The 21,186-nt window shown below is 41.2% G+C and overlaps 1 protein-coding gene and 1 long non-coding RNA gene across 6 annotated transcripts; one reads left to right on the top strand and one right to left on the bottom strand.

Moving 5' to 3' along the window:
- Positions 1-6,533: 6,533 nt before the first annotated feature.
- On the bottom strand, positions 6,534-20,903 carry ARRDC3 (arrestin domain containing 3). Of its 5 annotated transcripts, none has more exons than XR_009452627.1 (8): positions 20,374-20,903; positions 16,062-16,143; positions 14,169-14,316; positions 13,127-13,229; positions 12,333-12,589; positions 11,832-11,994; positions 11,410-11,602; positions 6,534-9,232 (listed from the first exon to the last, which is right to left on the bottom strand). XR_009452627.1 is itself a non-coding variant. In XM_059694120.1 (8 exons), exons 1-8 carry the CDS (start codon positions 20,651-20,653, stop codon positions 9,176-9,178), a joined length of 1,245 nt encoding a protein of 414 aa, XP_059550103.1. In that variant the 5' UTR covers positions 20,654-20,902; the 3' UTR covers positions 6,534-9,175. The 5 variants fall into 5 exon arrangements, 4 of the variants coding, with proteins under 4 accessions (XP_059550103.1, XP_059550104.1, XP_059550105.1 ...); XM_059694120.1 differs by having other exon boundaries at positions 11,410-11,564; positions 20,374-20,902; XM_059694121.1 differs by lacking the exon at positions 20,374-20,903 and adding an exon at positions 19,948-20,086 and having other exon boundaries at positions 11,410-11,564.
- LOC132233433 (uncharacterized) lies at positions 20,141-20,733 on the top strand. Its single transcript, XR_009452628.1, has 2 exons — positions 20,141-20,269; positions 20,369-20,733. It is a non-coding gene; the product is annotated as an uncharacterized LOC132233433 (long non-coding RNA).
- Positions 20,904-21,186: the final 283 nt, after the last annotated feature.

Genomic DNA, 21,186 nt, shown 5'->3' with positions numbered 1-21,186 from the left:
AGAACATAAACTAGAATAAATGCTGGAGGTAGAATAAATGCTGAGGAAACTCCAGAGTGTCAGGGATCAATGAGGGTGGAGTGGTCCAGAAAACATTATGGGATTTTGGAATGGTTGGAAAAAAGTAAGAAGTCTGTGACAGGATAAGTTAGCAATGGGAATGGAGGGAAAAGGCCAGATACCATTAGAGGCCTTACAGAGAATGAGAAAACTTTATAATTGATTGGCATAGAGAGGACTTCATAACTGAGGCATGGAGTGAATGGGTGAAAAGACTGGTTCTTTTAATAGAGATTAGAAATTCCAGAAGGAGGGAAGGTATGGGGGAAGGGGGGAGACATTAGGTACATAGGGAAGGATGAGGAGTTTATTTTAGAAATAATTAGTTTTAGAACTTGGAGAACTTACTGAGTAAAATGTCTGTAATGTCATAGAGCAGTGGTCGGCAAACCGCGGCTCGCGAACCACATGCGGCTCTTTGGCCCCGTGGCATGGGCCACGAAGTTTCAATCACACTGTATGTGTGCGCCCGCATGTGGTATTTTGTGGAAGAGCCACACTCAAGGGGCCAGTTTGCCAACCACTGTCATAGAGAATAAGGGCAAAGAGATGAGAAAAAGTAGGATAGGCAATAATGGGTATTTGAATCATTATCATTGGGTTGATAATTGAAGCTAAGGAAATAAATGATTTGAGAAAATATGTAGAGAGATGTATGGGAAAAGAACTAATAGCTATTATCATTACCCTGAAGGATATGGCAAATGGTATAAGATGACTGAAAATGTGATTAATTTAATTCTGATTTTCTCAGGGTACGCACAACACTTAGTGCTATGGAAAATGAACATTTGCTTTTTAAACTATCTACATATATAAAAGCCAATATGCAAAGTGTCCCCTCAGGAGTTCGACTGACTGGGAGTTCATGCGATGACCACTAGGGGGGTGATGCGGAATGAAGGAAGGCCCCGCCGGCAGACAGCAGCTGGGGAAGGGAGGCCCTGGCCAGCAGCCGGCATCTGGCAGCCGCTAGAGACACTACCCATGCACGAATTTCGTGCACTGTGCCTCTAGTTCTATATAATAAAAGCCTTATATGCAAATTGTCCATTCTACAGGGAGTTTGACCACTCTGCCTGCCTGCCTGATTGCCCCTACCACCTCTGCCTCCCTGATTGCCCCTAACCTCATCTGCCTGCCTGCCTGATCTCCCACGCCGGCCTGATTGCCCCTAACTCAGGGGTGGGCAAACGTTTTGACTCGAGGGCCACAATGGGTTCTTAAACTGGACCGGAGGGCCAGAACAAAAGCATAGATGGAGTGTTTGTGTGAACTAATATAAATTCAAAGTAAACATCATTACATAAAAGGGTACGGTCTTATTTTTTTTTTTAGTTTTATTCATTTCAAACGGGCCGGATCCGGCCCGCGGGCCATAGTTTGCCCACGGCTGCCCTAACTGCTCTGTCCTGCTGGCCTGATCGCCCCTAACAGCCTCTGCCTCAGCCCCCACCACCATGGCTTTGTCCGGAAGGACATCTGGAAGGACATCCAGAAGACATCCAGTCTATCCTGTCTAATTAGTATATTCCCCTTTTATTAGTATAGATTTTTAATCTTATTAGTGATGGCACTACTCTTAGTTTGGACAATACTTGAAATAGCAAGAATGTAGTGACCACTTTTCTCTTTTCTTCTGGAAATAGAACTCTTTCTATTGGGAAATCCATTCTATGTGGCATGAAACATGACCTACATATTGATCAATCAGAATGTCCCCAAACACTGTAAAATTCAGACATTCTTTGAGAAAGATTTTTTTCTCAAAATTTTGTTTTAAAAGTTAGAAAAATTGTGTTTTCATAAGATTAGAATAATATGGTAACTTTAATTTTATTTATCTTTATTATTGAAAGTATACAGATGTCTTGTTTTTCCCCATTGACCACTTCTAGCTTACTCCCATACCCCCATACCCCTGCCCCAGGGACTCCAGATGGCATTTCTTCCGTGATCTATAAAAGCTGGGGTCATCTTTCCTGGCCCATCTAACATGAAAGAATGAAGCTAATATGGAAAAAGGTGTTAAGTAAACAGAGGAGAGATAAGAGTGAGTGTCCAGGGCATTATTTGGATTTCTGGATCTAAATGTGCTTAATAGTTTATCCCCAGAATTACTTGTTAATAGTTTTTTACTTAAGCTAGTCTGAGTTTCTCCTTTGTTACAATAAAAAAATCCTAAAATCCTAATAAATACCCATTTTTGGCCATAACGACAAGGGTAGTTTGATAAGTACAGATGATTTAATGCAAAAGCAGAGCCAGATAACTGTCACTCTTAAACTTGCGACATGTACGTATATCATTCTAAAAGTATTCTAATGTAAATTTAGAAGCCATGTGTTAATTTTCAATATTATGATTGACTTAGAGCTTTATTTCTGTATCCAAAGATGTATAACTTCATACTTGGTGGATGAAAAGAACTTTGGATAGCTACTTTTCCACTTTGTAAGTGAAGAAATCAAAGTGCACACATCTTGTTTAAGGAAACTTCTAGTTACAGAACACAGAACCTAGGCCTCCCCTTTCGATGTTATCGTTCTTCTTCCCGTTCCTTATTGTATTAGGATGTTGGGTAGGTTGCTTGCTTTAAAAAAATAATGATTTTGTAGAGAAGCAGGGGGAGAAAGGTAGATGTGAAAAACATCAGTTGCCTCCTATACAAACCCCAACTGGGGATTGAACCCTCAACCTGGGTATATGCCCTTATTGGGAATCGAACCTGCCTCCTTTTGGTGTAAGGGATGATGCTTCCACTAAGCCACATTGGCCAGGGCAGATTACTTGCATTTAATCAACAAAAATGACAGTATACTTCTATGAAGTGGATTATAAACATATTTGTCTGCTGCTTTATAATACGTTTTTGTTTATATATATATATATATACATTAGAGAATATGGAAGAATCATATAGTAAGGCACATATACAACTTGATAGCTCATCCAGATCCTATATAATAAAAGGCTAATATGCAAATTGACCGAATGTCAGAATGACCGGTTGCTATGATGCTTCAATGCAGAAGCTGCCCCCTGGTGGTCAGTGCGCTCCAACAGGGGTAGTGCCACTTAGCCAGAAGCTGGGCTCACGGCTGGCGAGCACAGTGGTGATGACAGGAGCCTCTCCCGCCTCCAGGGGGCAATGCTAAGGATATCCTACTGATGGCTTAGCCGTCAGTCGGACATTCCCTGAGGGCTCCTGGACTATGATAGGGTGCAGTCTGGGCTGAGGGACCTCCCTGAATGCAAGAATTTCATGCATTGGGCCTCTAGTATATGTATAAACACTAAAAGATAAATTCTAAATGTGACTCCAAAAGTACTTCTAATATTACAAATCACTGTAAAATTCAGACATTCTTTGAGAAAGATTTTTTTCTCAAAATTTTGTTTTAAAAGTTAGAAAAATTGGGTTTTCATAAGATTAGAATAATATGGTAACTTTAATTTTATTTATCTTTATTATTGAAAGTATACAGATGTCTTGTTTTTCCCCATTGACCACTTCTAGCTTACTCCTACATACCCATACCTCTGCCCCAGGCCTTACCACCCTATTGTCTGTGTCCATGGGTTATGCATATCTATCTATATAAAACCCTAATTGCAAATTGACCGAACAGTAGAATGACCTGCAGAACTACCGATTGGTGGGGGGAGGGGCTGAAGAACAGGCAATGCCAGGCTGCCAGCCAAAGTGGGTGCCAGCGGGGGCCGCCCAATCACCCTGCTGGTTGCCCCACAGATAAGCCCTGATCGCAGGCCAGGCCTAGGGACCCTACCCTATATGTTGTGAATAGTCTCTTAGATTTAAAAATTAAAACCTGGCAAGGCTACTCTAACACTGAAAAAACAGGATGATGCAGCAATGACATGCATGGGCTCTGGCTTGCATATTTTGTGGTCAGCCCTGATTCTGACACTTATAACTGTGTGACAAAACCGATTACTTAACTTTTCTCTGCTTTAGTTTTTACACCCATAAGATGGGAAAAATGGTACTATTGCCTCAGAAGGATCATGTTATGTACTACTTTTTATAATCAGGGCAAAAAAATGTAGCTGCCCATACAACAGCAAGATGCCTTTCATCTGTATGAAAAGTATGGTCACTGGTGCATTCAGTGTCCCAGTTTGCGAGAGGGATGTCTGACTGCTGGTTTAGGCCTGTAAACTGACAGTAGGACATCCCCTGAGTGGTCCTGGATTGCAAGAAGGCACAGATCGGGCTGAGGGACCCCCTTCCCGTGCACGAAATCCATGCACTGAGCCTCTAGTCTATATATCTAAAAGCCTAAGCCAGTGGTTCTCAACCTTCCTAATGCTGCGACCCTTTAATACAGTTCCTCATGTTGTGGTGACCCCCAATTTCATTGTTATAAACTGAACATAATTAAAGCATAGTGATGAATCACAAAAACAATATGTAATTATATATGTGTTTTCTGATGGTTTTAGGCAACTCCTGTGGAAGGGTCATTCGACCCCCAAAGGGGTCGCGACCCACAGGTTGAGAACCACTGGGTCCTAAGTGACCATTATGACTGGAACAATTGGTCAACCAGTCACTATGACGCACACTGACCACCAGGGGGCAGATGCTCAATGCAGGAGCTTCCACCTGGTGGTCAGTGCTCTTCCACAGCCAATCTCCTGCAGCCCCTCCCCCCAGCTGCCGGCCCCCATCAGCCCCTGGTGCTAAACCATTCATAGAGACCTGCTTCTAGGTTTTGGTTTCAGACCTAGCAGAGCAACTCCCTCACTGCAATCTATTGAAAGTCAGACCTTGACACAAGGATTGCCTCGCTCCCTCTCCCATCTTGTCCCTTCCCTGGGGGCCTCCCGCCCATCGCCATGGTGGCAAGGTGGCGAGGGAAGGAGGAAGGGGGGGAGGTGGGGAACTGCGCGGTTCCTTCCGGGCCCAGCCCAGAGACAGTCGCCTCCTCTTCCAACACTGGGGGTGGGTGGCGGCGGACACGGCCCCTTCCCCAGGGGGGTTGAGGGCCGGCGGGCCAACCTCCTGCGGTCCCTTCCCGCACCTCTCATGTGCATGAATTTGTGCATCAGGCCACTAGTATGCATATAAGTTCTTTGGTTAATCTCTTCCCACCCACCCCCCACCTTCCCTCTGGGATTTATCACTCTGTTCCATGTTTCTATGTCTCTGGATCTATTTTGTTCATCAGGTTATTTTATTCTTTAGATTCCACATATGAATGAGATCACGTGATCCTATCTCTTTCTCTGACTGGCTTATTTTGCGTAGTCTAATACTCTCCAGGTCCCTCCATGCTATCGCAAAGGGCAAGAGATCCTTCTTCTTTGTTGCTGCATAGTATCCCCTGGTGTAAATATATTGCAGCTTCTTATCCACTCATCTACTGGGCACTTGGGTTGTTTCCAGATGTTAGCTATTGTAAATTGTGCTGTAATGAACATAGGAGTGTATATATTCTTTCTGATTGGTGTTTCAGGTTTCTTAGGATATATTCCTAGAGGTGGTATCACTGGGTCAAATGGCAGTTCCATATTTTAATTTTTTTGAGTAAATTCCATACTGTTTTCCATAGTGGCTCCATCAGTCTGCATTCCCACCAGCGGTGTACCTGGAGCTCCTTTTTCTCCACATCCTCGCCAGCACTTGTCATTTGTTGATGGTAGCCATTCTGACAGGTCGAAGTGATTAATACTTCATTGTGGTTTTAATTTGCATCTCTTGGTGACTAGTGATTTAGAGCATTTTTTCATGTCTCTTGGACATCTACCTGTCCACTTTGGAGAAGTGTCTATTTAGGTCCTCTGCCCATTTTTTAATTGGATTGTCTTCCTTTTGTTAAGTAGTATGATTTCCTGATGTTTTATATTAACCCCTTATTAGAGTGTTCTCCCATACAATAGGCTCCCCTTTTCATTTTGTTGGTTTCTTTTGCTGCTGTGCAGCTTTTTATTTTGATGTAGTCCCATTTGTTTATTTTCGCCTGTTTCCCTTGCCCTAGATGTATGGGCAAAAAACTACTACTGAGAGATTTAAGATTTTACTGGCTGTTTTCAACGTTTTTTATGGTATCATGACTTACATTTAAGTCTTTTATCCATTTTGAGTTTATTCTTGTGTATAAGTTGGTGATCTAGTTTCTTTTTTTTTTTTTGCATGTGCCTGCCCAATTTTATTGAAATACTAGAAACTTGGACACATCAGTGATAGGGAATTGGTATCTAAGTACAGTACTTTACCTGGTTAAGTTTGGTTCATATATATGACAAGTTTTATAAGGAAGTATCCATAACTTAATGACTTACTAAGTAAAACAGTAAGTAGTATTCAAAATTCCTTTAAGCCTTAAGAAATTTTCTTAGTGAGTCTAGAAACAATTCTTACCAAGAATGGCTTGAGTTTTAATTGTAGTCCTATGTGTTTGCATGTATGATACTAATATGATTGATTCAAATAAATCTTCAAACAATTTTACAAAAAAGAAAAAAACAAAACACTTTATTTTCCACAAGGAAGAGCAATAGGAAAAATCAAATCATTTCCCACATATTGTTTTCTTAAAACAGAGCCTACAAGGACATATTCAGCACCAAATAAAAAAGGAAAAAAAAATTACAAACAGCCATAGAGTATAATCTATAAAGCAAACATTTAATATTGCACTTTGTTTTGCTAACATTTTGGATTTTTCTTTTCCTAATTGAAAAATCAGGAATCTATCTTGAATACTGGAATACAAATGTGAACCTCATGTCTTATGTCAGAAATTGACCAATATTTAGGAAAGAGTAAAGTAATGCCTCTAAATAAAAAAGAAATACTTTAATGGGAAAAACAAAACTTTATTTTATAAAGTTTTATATAATTAGGATTTTATCACATTTTATTTCGTGACCTAGTGCCAATTGCCAGAATATTGGTCATTCTTACTTTCATGTGTTATTTATGAGTATATGGTGATAAGTATTCCAATACTATGCATATCAACAATTGTTCCCTAGAAGTTAGACATAAAAAAGAAAAGGGATTTTCTGACAACCCCCCTCCCCAAACAAAAATAAAACCACCAAATGCCCTTTATGCCAAATATTCCATTAGCTTTTTTTGAGGGGGACATTCACAAAATGATTTAACAATAATAAAAAAATATTTCACCCCCATTTCCTTATTATCTAGTATTAGTTTGCTACGGGAGCCCAAACCCTTTAACCGAATCACTTAAAACGCGATTCATTTTTACATTGGGCTTTCTTCACCCTGTCAGCATTTTTCAAACATGAATTGTCTTCCATGTTTTCTTAAAGGCCACTTATGGAAAAGCCTATTTGTTTTGTATGAAGCTTTAAGACAGTATTAACCAGGTCAAGCACCAAGCAAGAGTTACTATTATTTTCAGTCACCTTAACTGTGGGGTTAAATGGCAGGACAGATGTAACACCCATTCCACACATATGTTGTAACATCAGAGATGCTGATTTTCACTAAAAACACCAGAGCTGAATTCCTTCTAAAGTAAGACAATTTTCTGAGTATACTCAGAAAATGCTGTTTTAAGTGTCACCATGAATGCTGGTATATTTGTTATGAGCCAACTGTAAATAATCTTTAATATAAACTATAATTTACTGATGTAATAATTTCCCTATCTTATCTACATATACTCAAAGTCAGTGATTTTTCATGTTTAGCAAAATGTTCTTTAGGTAATGAAAAAAAAGATTTCCATTAAAAAAACCCACAAAAATATAGAACATGTATTATTCCAGCATATATTCTAGTATTTATAATTTTGAAGGTATATCACTTTTAGAACAGGTTTTCAAGTTTTGTAGATCTTGAGCAGGATAAAAAAAAATGTATAAACTGAGCTCTCTAATCATAACCTGATATTCCTTCCTGCTCATTAAAATATTCTGCACCAGCAAAAATGATTTCCAACATATGTGTTTGGAGGTAATTAAGTAACTGTATATAAAAATAAATGTATTTTCTCCTCCTCCTGTGACTGGAAAAGTTCCATACTTTTTTAAAAGAAACAAAAAAGTAACAGTAATTTTTAAGAGCAACAGCCCTTAACTCTTTGCTGGTGCCTGCCATACTGCCTTTCTTTATTCCATTCTTAGCTCTTCTAGTTTCTTCTTATATGTAATGATAAAAAGAAAATGCGGGTGGGTTATCACTTTTGTGTATGTCCCTTTTCCAAATTCCCTCTCCAAAAAGCCAACCAAACAAACGAAAAAGTAACAGTGCAACAAAACACAAAATAGCATTCCAACAGTTTGGCAAGTGATGCGTTCACCTGAGATTAAGTGATTTTAGGCAGTCAGTAACAAAATGCTGCTTTGCTGTAATAGTAGAAAGGCAACAAATTCTTAAAAGAAACCAAGAAGGTATACAATCTTGACAAAGTCTCTTATTAGCTTCCTCCTCTTCTCTCTTTTCCCACATATCTGTTGCATATCTACTACAGTAGGCTGCAAAACATACAGCAAGAAGGATTGGCTTGAAGGCATTTGATGTTTGTAAATAAATCCACAATAGGATCCAAGCTGAAGAGGTGATACATGGTCAGCCTAGTAGGACAATTCTGAGCATGTGCATACGCAGGTAAAGTCCAGGCTATATTAAATAAAAAAAAAATGTCAGTGCGTTTTTTTCATCTTAAAGTTTTTCCTTGTTGTGCTGATCACAAACAAGTTTTATATGAATATCGAGAGTCTGGCATTAATGGAAAAAAAAAAAGCTGTAGTGACATTGAACTGCACAATGTAAGCATTGAGCATGTGCAAATTTTCAAATCAAAAGAAGGAAATCATCCCTCTTTATAACGTGTTGTCTTGACACGTATGACCATAGGCTAAGACGACTGCTCTTGGTATGTGCCAGTTTTAAAGAAGAAAAGCTTAGATCTTCAAGCATGTTGGAGCAGTCCCAGAATGTTGCTATAGGCTTCTAAAGCATGATCACTGGTTGTTTCACGTATTTGCCATTTTTCTGGGCAAAAGCAACTCCACTTCCTCTGAAAACGTGTCTCCAAGATACTTCTCTGTCCTCAGCTGGGAAGAGATACAGTTTGGAATTCACATCAACTTGATTTAACCACATGTTCCTTCAACGCGAGGGGCAGGATGGTCTATCATCTGCTGACTGATCAGGATTTGGATCAATCTTAAAAGAGAAAAAAAATTCAAAGTTATTTGATAAGGTCTAATAAGAATGTAGCAAATGACTAAGATTTTGAGTATTAGTTGATGAACCTAATTAGAAAGAACATTCGTAGCTAATATGGGGAGGAAAGGGTATTAGTATTATCTAAAGTGCCTGATATGCAATTATTAGATTAATAATAACATTCATAAAAATATGCCTGATTAGTTCTCTTTCACAAAAGCTAATGGTTAAATTTTACCAGTGAATGGAGTTTTACTTAGCACTTATTAGTACTTAAGACTCAAATACAATGTAAAACATCTCTATAGCAATGATATCCTTTTGTAAAGTATTCCTTTTATTCTTTTATAAAAAAAATCTCTTCTGTAGGCTTTAGGAAGAATGCAGTTGTGTAGTAAACAATATTCTTGGTAACTCTTGGGTATAAAATTCAGAAAGGGCCCAGGAATAGTGTACATTAAGAAATAGTAATGCTGAACCCACCAGAGATAGAGGGGCTCCCCACCTTTTCTATCTTTGGAGTGACTTTCATATACACATATGTTTAATAAAAGTGAATGCATTTTTGTTGCTTCTCAGGTATAAAGGAAAGGGCACAGGAAGGCAAATTATTGGGTTTAATACATTTCTTTTACTGAAAGACCTTTTGGGTAAGACCTATTTACTTGCATTCACACATAGGACAAATCCAAAGTGCCTCAAACACTTTAGGCAAAACCCATTTTTGAAGGAAAAAAAGCTAAATAACTTTTCTTTCTTTTAATAACTATCCTTTAAAGAGGAAAAAAAAGTAAAAATAGCTTTTTAAGCTCCCCTCTATGTGACTAGATGTTAATTAAATCACAACATGAACCAATTTAGTGTTTTTAATTTAAAAGTTTTTAATTCTCTTTGGTTCATTTTTAAAAGGAGGAAGAATTTTATGACAAATTACTTAAAAGTAGATCTTTAGGTTGCCATTCTTTTAAAATGCCTGGACAGTGAAGAAGCCTCAGATCCAACGAGAAACAACTGACTTAATAATAAGCAAGACAGAAATGTCTGAATAAAAATGTAGTAACAAAATCTGTAACAAGAGGGAGAACATTTTTAGGATTTAATAGAAAATTTTATGAATAGGAATAGTTGGATAGAAAATTTATGTCTAATCAAGAATTTGCATAAACAGATTGTGAATATCCTAAAATCAATGAATAAAGTGCATGTCATATTGGCTATATCCAAAAGAAAATTGACTCTTCCAGTCATGATGTTGGAGGGGAACATGAGGAGGACAATTTGTTGAAGAGTGAAACATCCCTTTTATGTCTTATTTGGGAGAGTAACATTTCATTATAAAATAGCTGTTTAAATTACAGTAACCAAAAGGAAAGAGCAGTGATTTACGAAATTATTTGGCATTATATTGGTATCAAGGCTAACTTTAAAGCCCCTCAAAACATGTACTTTGTATACATGCATTCTGAAGTACACTGAAATTGCTGCATCCCCCACACCTTTTAGTTACTTGCCTTTGCACATGCTGTTTGTTCTTTTTTTTCACTGGCTGTTTGCTTTCATACCTGAACTACCCTACCTTTTGAGGAGTACTACTTTTAATCATTTTTCTCAGGGAAGCCCCTCGATTCCCAGGGCCCAATACGCTGATTCCAAATGAACTGTACATTTCTTTCTAATTATTATATAATACTTTTCTGCTAAGTTTGGTTTTCCCACTAAGGGCCATGTTTTATTAATGTAAGGGCTTAACTGTCATCAATATGAAATGAGTAAAAATAATCTAACAGTGTAGAAATGTGGTTTAAAATGTTATTGCAAATATGTTATTTTCCCTCATGGCGGATAATGTTAAAATATACAAGTATTAAATTGGAAAAGGATAAGATAAATCCTATTAATCAATGCTTGCAAAATGGCAGTTCTATAGATGCTTTAAAATGTAAATTATTCCTTTAACTGGCATTTTGAAAAGCATGATGTGAGATCATTATCTTTATTTCACGAATAGAAGTGAACAGTCCTACTTAGTAAATATTGACAACCCTAATCTAATCTTTAATCTGTGTTTTTAAATGTTTTTCTAAATTATCATAATAAAAAACTAACTGTATTTTTAAAAAAGTCTGCAATGCAAGACAGCCAGCCCATTTTATACTTAAGGAGTTGATGCTTACCTCTGAATAAAGAGGTGGAGGCAAGAATCGAAACTCCTGGATATATGCGAACAGTGGTCCTTGAAATGCTCTCTCAAAGTCATCACAGGCATTCACTGGAGCAAGATTGTTCCGCCTTTGTTCCTCTGTGACCACTTCTGCATAGCTGGGTGGTGCTGAAGGAAAAAGATACACGCAATTCGAACAGCATGTTCTGATGCATGTCAAAATACACAGAATAGTAGATATTAAAAAGAAATATCAAAGTAAGATAATAATTATTTGTTGTGTTCAAAACTAGGGGGATTAGGTTTTAAATCTAACATTAGGGACATATATACTCATTTTTAGGTATAGACAAAAGTTTAATTGTAAAATGTGAGAAGATTATGTTCTTGAAAATTATAGGAGATTCAAGTTAGATACACATTGTATCAAATTACCTTCAGGTCTTTCAGGTAGGGATAATCCAAGCCAGTTCATATTCATGCTACACTGACTGCTTACACTTGAAGTTCTGCTACCAAATGGATGTAGAGGAATGGTACCGATGACAAGAGGCAAATTAAGAAATAAATCCATAGCTCCAGGAATATCCACATATACCTAAAACAGTAAAAGGAGACGCTAGGTTTAGAATGCCAAGTATTATTTCCTTTTAAAAAAAACTAATAACCCAGTTTTAATGTTATCTGAGGTCCTCATTTACTTCATTTTTTACTTATATGCATATGATATACAAGAAAAGTTTATCCATATGCATAATAACATTATAATACATTCACATACATATAAAATTAATAATTACAATGCAAACTATATAAAGACTTATATTTATTTGTATATATATTATATGGAATACAAATATCAAATCTTGGATATAAGACAAAATGATAGCCTTGTGATTTTAAGACTTAAATAAAACCCCTTAAATTTATACATACCATTAGTGAATATTCTACACGGATTATACTACAGTCGAGGATAGATGGAGACACGGGTGGAATTTTCAGCAACTTGCCATTCCATGTCTCTGTCTTTCCAGATGATAAGGATTCCCCACGCAAGTTAGCCACAAGCTGCTTCACTTCCTTCATTTTCCCTTTGGCATAGAAGGCCTGTGTTTGGTAAATGGCTGCCTTTGGCACCACCATTCGGGAAGAGCAGTTCTCAACCTCAGCAAATATCTGAATTGATTCACCTAGAGAGGGAAAAATGATCTGTTAAGAAAACAAAACAAAACAAACAAAATCCCCAAAACTAATGTAGATTCTTAGGCTAACGCTGGAAAGTTCAGCAGACCACAAGGATGGAAAGCTGTCCTAAGAGTGGCAATTAACTTCAGAGTTATAAAAATGAACTACAGTAGCTCTTTAAAAAAGGAGAGGGCCCTGGCCGGGTAGCTCAGTTCGTTAGAGCATTGCCCCGATATGCCAAGAATGTGGGTTCCATCCCCGGTCAGGGCACATACAAGAAGCAACCAATGAATGCATAAATATGTGGAACAACAAATCGATGTTTCCCTCTCTTTCTAAAAACAAAAGAAATCAATAAATGAAAAAATAAAAGTAAAGGTGACTACATTTCAATTTATGAAAGAAAACTGGATAAGCACAGCTTATGTTATTTTACCAAAGAATGCTATATCATGTTTGCATTTAGTAGAAATACTATAAATTTAAACACAAAAGCTAAGTGAAAAAAGATTGTTTTTTGTGGGAATCCACTTCATACGTACCTGGGGTATAGCCCTTCCTTTCGATTTTGGCACTTAAGGATATTGGGCCTGAGGTACAGAACCAGCAACAAAGAGTCTTTTCTTTTGTGCCTGCTTGGGGTGACTGTAAGAAATAAATTTAGACAAAAAGATCAATGTATGAGTTGGGAGAGTAATAAAATGTTTTAAAATACAATCTAAATTCTTGGAGAATTAAAAATTAAAAGCAGTGCTGCTTTTTGTTGGTAGCCATATATATATATATTTTTAACTTTAACCAATGGCTCTGAATTATTTTTGTTTTTATGTAAGTTTCTATGCAATTAAGAAAAAAGGGTGCAGGGCTTAACATCATAAACATCATTTTAGCCCACATTATATATATATTAATTAAAAACCCACCCAACAAACAAACAAAAAAACCCTTTCCACATTCCAGTTTATTAAACTGCGTTAAATTGTGTAAAAAAGGGAAAATTGCACATTTTAAAAATTCTTATTTGCTTAAAGATGTTATCATTTGTTTAAACCAATTAATGTTTTTGAAGTTAAATTTGAATCTTGTGAAAAAATACAATTAAGAAGGATTTCATTTAAGATGAAATTAAATTTTTTGAAAAAAGTGATAATCTCCCCATCGTTTGACATCCCTACATTGGAATAATGCAAAGCAATACAAATGATTCATTATGGTATTTTCAAAGTAAGTGATATTATGTTAAAATAATAATTAATACTACTGCTCCTCTTCTACTACAATTATCCAGGGAACAGATTTATGTTTTTTGTTACTGCTGTTTCTTCTAAGAGGTATTTCATACCATATGCTAGTCTTACTTTTAACATTTATTTAATGTTAATTACAGTATCAGGAAATATGATCATATTCTTCATCAGTGTGTGTGTGCGCCCTTGACTATTTTTAAAAATATTAATAATTATTTTTTTAATTTTAAAATAAAGCCACTATTTTAAAATGATAAAATTACAGTTTAAGTTTAGGTGATTATTCTTTAGTATTGGTATGCCAAAACAAAGAATGAAGAATTCAGTCAATTCTTACCAGTAATGAAGGAGTGTTGATATCTATATGCTCAAAGACTGTAAATTCCTTCTTTAATTTTACTGGTAGAAGCCAAGGCCTGTGCAATTCGGCTTTCACCCAATAGCGCACACTGCCATGTCGGCCTTCGAATGAGGTAGCAAGTGGTCTGTGTAGAATATAAAGGTCAATATATTAATATTACACCTCTTTCTAATAATTACACAGATTATCATAGAAGTGTTAATATATTGTACTGTTTATATATCAGTGAGGTATCAAACATGATTTTTAAAAATTTCCAAAGGGATAAGTCATTGGGGAAAAATCTTGTTTCCAAATAGAACAAATAGCTGGTAAACATTATAGAAATTTTGCTTAAAGAAACAAGAAGTATACAATCTCTTTAAATAAAGAAGCTACTTTTAATGTTGGTGGCAAAATTATGACAAATTGGAAGTGAATAATTCTTGAAAAGGTCAAGAACTTAATTTAAAAATAAAGTTAAGAATGGTTTAACTATTTCTATTGAGAAATTATAGACACTGGTTAAATATTCAGACCAAATTCCCTACAGTGCTCCACTATTCATTTGCCGGGAATTAGTATCTCTTTTTATAGCAACTAATTAAGAAGGTCTAGAAAAGGCCTAGAACAGTCATTGTAGTTTCAGAAATTTCACATTTCATAAAGTCCACTGAAATACTAAAAAAGTTTTATATTTCCCAGTGTCCTCATGTTTCCTTTTTGGCTGTTTTTAAACTTTACTATAGGCTTAAAGAAAAAGAAACATTTCTACTGACCTGTATCAAGGGAATCAGAACTTGCAATTTCGCCAGTTTTATTACTTGTGAAAGAATTTATTTTTGTGAGTTTAGTCTCTTTCTCATAATTTCATTAGAAAAATGCCTGGTTTTCAGTTATTGACAAGGCAGAATGCTAACTTAGATTAGAATGAGTAGTTGGATAGAAAATTTATGTCTAATCAAGAATTTGCAAAAACAGATTGTGAATATCCTATAATCAATGACTAAAGTGCTTGTCATATTGGCTACCTATTTTAGAGTCTTGCATTAATTTGCATAGCACAGAGAAATAAAATGCAATATTTTGCTACTCTTTTAGAGTTTATTTTAAATGAGTGCTTTACAGAGAAGATATAAAATTATGTACATTTGGCACTTGATAAATTTTTCTTGTAAGTTTATCCTCCAAAACAATGATCACAAGTCCCACTTTGCCTGTCAGGATCATCTGTTAAAGGCATTATTTTAAAAACATTGAATAATCTCCCCTAACAATCTGTTACTACATTAAGATTATGCCACTCTTCCATCTCCCTTTCCTGTTAGATCCCAATCCTTATATTAAGGTATCTCGGAAGGATGTTTCCTTTTAAGTCCAAGTCATCATGTCTCCTGCGTGACCTTCTCAATAGCTCTTTGCTCACAGAAGCTACTGAGCTCAGACCCCAAGACCACCTCCCCTGGAGTCGGGACGTGCCCAATGCGCGACGGCCGCAGCTCACCGCTGCTGGTTAACTTTGCAGAAAAGGAAGAAGAACGCATGTTTATAAGGGACTGTGACTCGATATGTTTTACCTTTTCTGCTAATAACTGATGGCCAACTAGGCACACAGGGCTTAACTATTTGATTAGCACCTTCAACTCACTCACGTTAAATGAAATCTTATTCAAGTTTTAAAAACCTCATCAATCGTGAGGCAGAGTACTAAGAATTAAGCTTTGCTTTCTATAATTTTGCCACACTACATCATAAAGTAGCTTTTTTTTAGCACATTGTTTTCCTCTAGCAAGATTCAGTCATGAAAAGGGTTTTTTTTTAAACGTAGAATAATTTTAAGTTTAAAAGGATGGCTGCCTATGGAAGGTGCCTGTTCCTGCTCGTACTTACGTCTGTGGAAGCTCGAAGCTGAACGCGTATTCATGCCGCCCCGAAGGGATGGTGTGGAAGCCGTCCTCGGAGTTGTCGTCATCTGCGGGAGAGAAACACACGGCCCGTCAGGAACCGAACCGGACCGGACCGGCACACGCAGGCGGCGCGGAGTCTGAGCGCTAATTCCAGCCTCACTTCTCCGGTAGAATGAACCCGAGGCTCAGCCGCCTCACCTGCGGAATGGGGGCATCACCCCGACCCCCGCGGGCGCCCTCCAGCGGGGAACCCCGGGACTCAGCCGCCTCATCTGCGGAATGGGGGCATCACCCCGACCCCCACGGGCGCCCTCCAGCGGGGAACCCCGGGACTCAGCCGCCTCACCTGCGGAATGGGGGCATCACCCCGACCCCCGCGGGCGCCCTCCAGCGGGGAACCCCGGGACTCAGCCGCCTCACCTGCGGAATGGGGGCATCACCCCGACCCCCGCGGGCGCCCTCCAGCGGGGAACCCCGGGACTCAGCCGCCTCACCTGCGGAATGGGGGCATCACCCCGACCCCCGCGGGCGCCCTCCAGCGGGGAACCCCGGGACTCAGCCGCCTCATCTGCGGAATGGGGGCATCACCCCGACCCCCGCGGGCGCCCTCCAGCGGGGAACCCCGGGACTCAGCCGCCTCATCTGCGGAATGGGGGCATCACCCCGACCCCCGCGGGCGCCCTCCAGCGGGGAACCCCGGGACTCAGCCGCCTCATCTGTGGAATGGGGGCATCACCCCGACCCCCGCGGGCGCCCTCCAGCGGGAACACGCCCCCGGGACCCTCTGAGCCGCCTCTCCAGCTGCTTTCTTGAATCTATGGTATTAACCATATAAAATGAGAACTCACTACACCTTCAAAAACCAGTCGATTCAGATGTGAATGTGACAGCTATAAAGCCATTAGAAAACTTTGTTAAATAGATGTTGGAGCTAAAAAAAGACAGTGATTTTAAATCAGTGTAACAGTTAAAAATACAAAGTCTTTATTGAACCTAAAATGAAAACCATAATCGGTCTGTCCTAGCAACAGCTAAAAACTGGCATGTTTAAAAAAAACACAAACAAACAAACAAAAAAAACGTGCCTCAGACTTAAAAGGTGCTGCTACCAACTCCACCCCCACCCCCCAACCTGTAGTCTGACCAGGTGGCTGCCAGTTGCTTGAAGAAAGGGGTGACCTTTCAACAAACAAATTTCTTTTGGTCAACTAGATTATTTAAAACATGTCTCCAAAACATATTAACTGAAACACAAAAAACAAACAACCAAAAAAAAAAAAATCAAAAAACCCAAAAGCAAAAAAAAGTGAGTGGGTGAATTCTGGATTTTTAAAATGATTCCTTCTTAGTGTTCTAACTAGATTTACAGGGTTTCCTCGGTGTAGAAATCTTGATCATTAGCACTTTACCACGAAAGCTGACGACATTGTGATCCCTTAACTTTCCCTCACCGAAGTACTGAAGAGACACAGAAAAGTGACACTTGGCTTATAAAAAGGAAGAATGCGCCTATGTGCGGAAGCTTTTATTTTGTGCTATTTTCCGCGGCCTCCGGGCGACTCCCCTGAACGGGTCTCAGCACCCAACGGCGGCTGGTGACTAGGGGCCTTAAGCCGCGGCCTCGGGGGCACCCAGCGTTCGCCTCCTTCCTGCCCTTCCTCCGCGCCGCGAGTGCCAGCTCAGCAGGCTCACTGCGGCGGCCGCCGCGGTAAACAAGTGCCGGGCTGTCAATCAAGAACTAGAGCGGAGCAGGAGAGGACCGGCCTAAACCGGCGCGAGCAGATCCCAGCCGGCCGCCGCGCTCCCCCGCCCGCACGCCCCGCTATACATACGGCATACGTCGCCGGCTCGCGCGCGCGCCCGCGCAGCCTAGCCTGCTGGGCCGGGGGCGGGGCGGGCGGCCGCGGCGCTTCCGTTTTACACGCCCCTGCCGGTGACCGGTTCGAGCTGGCTCGGGCCACCCTGACACCTTTCCACTGGCAACGACGGAGACCGGGACGGTGCGGGGTGGGAGGTGGGGACCAGGCGCCCCGGGGAACAATGGGCGGGGGAGGGGATCCTCGCCGAGGCCCTACCCAGCTCTGGACGTCGCTATCCCTTTTCCTTCCACCCCAGCCTCGGCGCTCTCCCCCTGGGGTCAGCGCACGGCAGCCGGTCTGTACCTGTCGGGGGACAGGCTTTGTTTCCGCTCAGAGGGAAACAAGCGCTCACGGAAGGTACCTGACGCCTTTCTCTCGGAAAACAGGAAGGTGGGCTCCTGCGGACCCTGTCCGCCCAAGTTCCCTCGGACTAGGACTGGCAGCGCAGGTTGCGCCCAGGGCCGCCCGGCACTTTACAAAGACACCAGGCGCTTTCCGCGCCTACTCTCCTGACACCCCAAATCACGCATTTCGGGGCCAAGGACAGGCCACGGTGGGGCGACAGAAGGTGGTGAGACGTGGGCACCCCCAGAAGCCCGGGGAGGGGCGCGGGAGGGACCTTTACCGGCGCACGCCGGTTCCAAGCCTCGCCCCCATGGGCGCGCCCCGCTCTCCCCACCGCCCGCGCCCAATCCAATCAGGGGCTGGCATCGCCTTAGCAACAGGCTAACAAACCCGGCTCCGCCTATCGCGGGCCGCGTGGGGCGGGGCCTCCGTGACCAGGCTCGTGTGAGAGGTCCCAGTTCTAAGTCATTGAAAGTATTGCAGGCGAAGAGCTCGTCCGCACTTTGCAGAGGCTCAGGGGTGTTTCGTGGGGTTAAAAGGCGCATAGTTTATTTTACCACGAAATCAGGGAGCAGCTAGTAAATTGTGTTCGTCCCCCACAAGTCGTTACTCTACAGTCTCAACTCTACGAGAACCTTTGTCTCTTCCCACCATTTTATAAAAAGCTGCAATATCCAGAAAGGCTCAAACAAACTCCTGTCTATGCTTTCCAACAAACACGACGACTGTCATTAGGCATTAGCGCTTCTCGTCAGCGGTACTGCTTGGAGAGATGAACTAGAAATAATGTCAGGATGCAAATTCCTCTGTGCAACTGAAAACCTACCTCAAGAACTGACTTCATCTTAATACTTTTAAGAACAGCGCATGAATGCTGTGGCTGGAAGCATCCTTTATTTCTACACTTGCTTTAGTTCAGCTAGCACTTCCTCAGGCATGTGCATATTTAATACTGAAAATGGAGGTAAAAAATGTGCTTTACTTTTCGAAAATAGCCCATATTGGAACTAAACATCGCATTAAAAAGGAGAAGTACAAAATTACATAACCAGTTTTAACACTATATTCTTCTCGGTCTAGGAATTAAGTCATCGCCACCACCTGACGCGCGCAGCCAATCTGCTGAGAGCTGCACAAGCGCCCCTCCTCGCCACCCCCCAGAACTGGTCCTAAACAGGATTGAACCGCTTCTAACAAAGGGTGGAAACTTAGAAAAACAAGCTTAGAGTCTCCTATAATTCCACAATGTAACGATTTAAACAACAGATGGGAAACCTCGGGCCCCTTCAGTGTCTGACAACCCCTCCTCTCCCTCGTCTCACCAAAAATCAAAACCAAGGTGCCGAGTACTTTTCAATTTCATGTGCCTGGCATGGGCTGCATTGAAGGCACGTTTCAAAGTTAGGCATGATGCTCAGAAAGGAACATTTCCCCGAATGGCTTCTGCGCCCGATTCGAAACCCATCACAATCATAGGTGAAGTCCTTTAGAAGAGAGAATGAATGATACACATTTCTAAAGGAACTGCAAAGAACGGGGGGGGGGAACCCCCAAACACGTGGGGTGTTCATACCATATGTCAAAATAAGCCACAGAAACCCTTGACCAAAGAACAACGGTCAATGCTTTCAAGTCTGCGCGTCAATGTTAGAAAATGAAATGCACCTCTTAACCCGCTTAAAGATGTTATCCCATTTCTCGATGGAGGCTTCGTTTTTGAGAGGTTAAGGTGGCAGAGCACAAGGGAAGACATCGAGCACTGGACTGCAGCCTTTGGGGATCCAGTGAAAGACCTGCTAGTGGAGTGACGGGGTCGGGTCTGAGCAGGGTCTGCGTGAAGGTGCGAATGGGCGGCGGGCGTGGGGGCGGCGGGCGGGCGCAGTTCGCAGCCCCTGCAGATGCCCGCACGCTCCGCGGCTCCACGCTCGGGGCACGTCACGGAGAAGCCCGTCTCCAGCTCCGCTCAGCTCTTACCGAGCTGCTATGGGTCATGCTAGGAGTAGAATTATATCAATTCAGAAAAATCAAAAGCTACATTCCCAAAGAAATTAGCTTTAATGATTTCCGAGTAACATAAAAAAAAAAGCTTACCTCTTTCGTGTCCAATTAAGATGTCTTTATGGTTGAAATATTCTACTTCTTCAGTGTAATTCTGTGTATAGGCAGTATTGGAGCCGGCGTTTCTAGATTCGGTCCAGCGTACTTTCGCATGTCCTCTCGCATGAATTTTAAGAGATTTCACTCTGATTTCCCCCGTAACTTCTAAATTCACCCTTCCTGAGACGGTATCCCCACTAGAATACACGGGGACGTTGCTGTCATGAAGACAGTCAAAGCTTATGGTCAAACTCTTCACCTTTCCCAGCACCATGTTTATAACAAAAATCTATAAAAATATAATGTCAGACCAAGAAAAAAAAGTCAAGATCGCATATAAAATGTGATCTCCACGCAACACGGGTCGCTGTCTTGGCCGTGGGAAGAGCTCACAGGCACGACCAGCGACTCCTCACAAGTAGTTCATTGAGGTTCTTAAAAAGTCAGGGCAGCAGCGAGGCTCCCGCTCCGCGCTCGCGCTCGGCCCAGTGGTCTCCGTACAAAGACGGGCGGTTGGCGGCGGCCGGCTCACTTTAAGAGCCGCTTTGTGAAAAACAACCCCGGTGCGCATGCGCGCCCCCCCGCGCCGGGCTCGCTCCCTCGCTCGCGGGTACAGTAGGTGTGCGCGGGGGGAGGACGGCCCCGGGACTGCCGGGAGGCTGACCCTGACTCCTCTGCATTGCGCGCTCCCATTGGTAGGCAGGCCACCGTAAACCCTCGCGGACGGGCCGTCGGCAGCCCCTTTGGCGAGCGCTCTAGTTAAAGATAACGGCCGAGGGGGCCACCGGGGGACGAGGGTTGGATGGG

This window comes from Myotis daubentonii, chromosome 4, assembly GCF_963259705.1.
Source record: "Myotis daubentonii chromosome 4, mMyoDau2.1, whole genome shotgun sequence".
Lineage (NCBI taxonomy): Eukaryota > Metazoa > Chordata > Mammalia > Chiroptera > Vespertilionidae > Myotis > Myotis daubentonii.
The sequence above is the reverse complement of the archived record's forward strand: the minus strand, read 5'-3'. Positions and strand labels throughout refer to the sequence as shown.